We start from the raw sequence: 410 nt of genomic DNA on the forward strand, positions 1-410 counted from the left end.
GGGGGACGAGAGCCAGAAGAACAAAAAACAGGGCCCCCGCCAGCCACAACAGACGAGGGAGGCACGCCAGCCCGCCAGCCAGGGACAGGAAACACAGCAGGGGCTCCTACCTTACAATCCTCAGGACACGATTTCACCGAGTACTCATCCGACTGTAAATATTTCTGGAGCATAACCTCAAACTCTTCGTATTTCTCCTGAGCGTGCTGGTCGTAGCGCTGGTAAGCCTGGACGCACTGGCTGCAGGAGCCTCCCCCCCTCAGCACCACATCCAGACTGCAGTTCAAAGTGTCCGGATTGGACAACCCGGCGAACAACTCCCAAAGTGTGTAGGAATTACAAAAGGAAAGGTAAAAATCCGTCAGGTCCCAGCCGGGCGCCGGGCTCTGCCCCGCGCCCCGCGGCCGCTC

At 58.8% G+C, this 410-nt stretch overlaps 1 protein-coding gene across 1 annotated transcript in view; it reads right to left on the bottom strand.

Annotated features, from left to right (window-relative positions):
- FAM155A (family with sequence similarity 155, member A) overlaps nucleotides 1–410 on the bottom strand; it is a 497,656-nt gene that overhangs the window by 496,816 nt on the left and 430 nt on the right. Inside the window, exon 2 of the mRNA XM_009333376.1 lies at nucleotides 111–407. Coding sequence (XP_009331651.1) covers nucleotides 111–407 — 297 coding nt within the window. The remainder of the gene's footprint in view (nucleotides 1–110; nucleotides 408–410) is intronic.

The sequence above is a fragment of the Pygoscelis adeliae genome, unplaced genomic scaffold (genome assembly GCF_000699105.1).
Source record: "Pygoscelis adeliae isolate BGI_AS28 unplaced genomic scaffold, ASM69910v1 Scaffold48, whole genome shotgun sequence".
In the NCBI taxonomy this organism is placed as follows: domain Eukaryota; kingdom Metazoa; phylum Chordata; class Aves; order Sphenisciformes; family Spheniscidae; genus Pygoscelis; species Pygoscelis adeliae.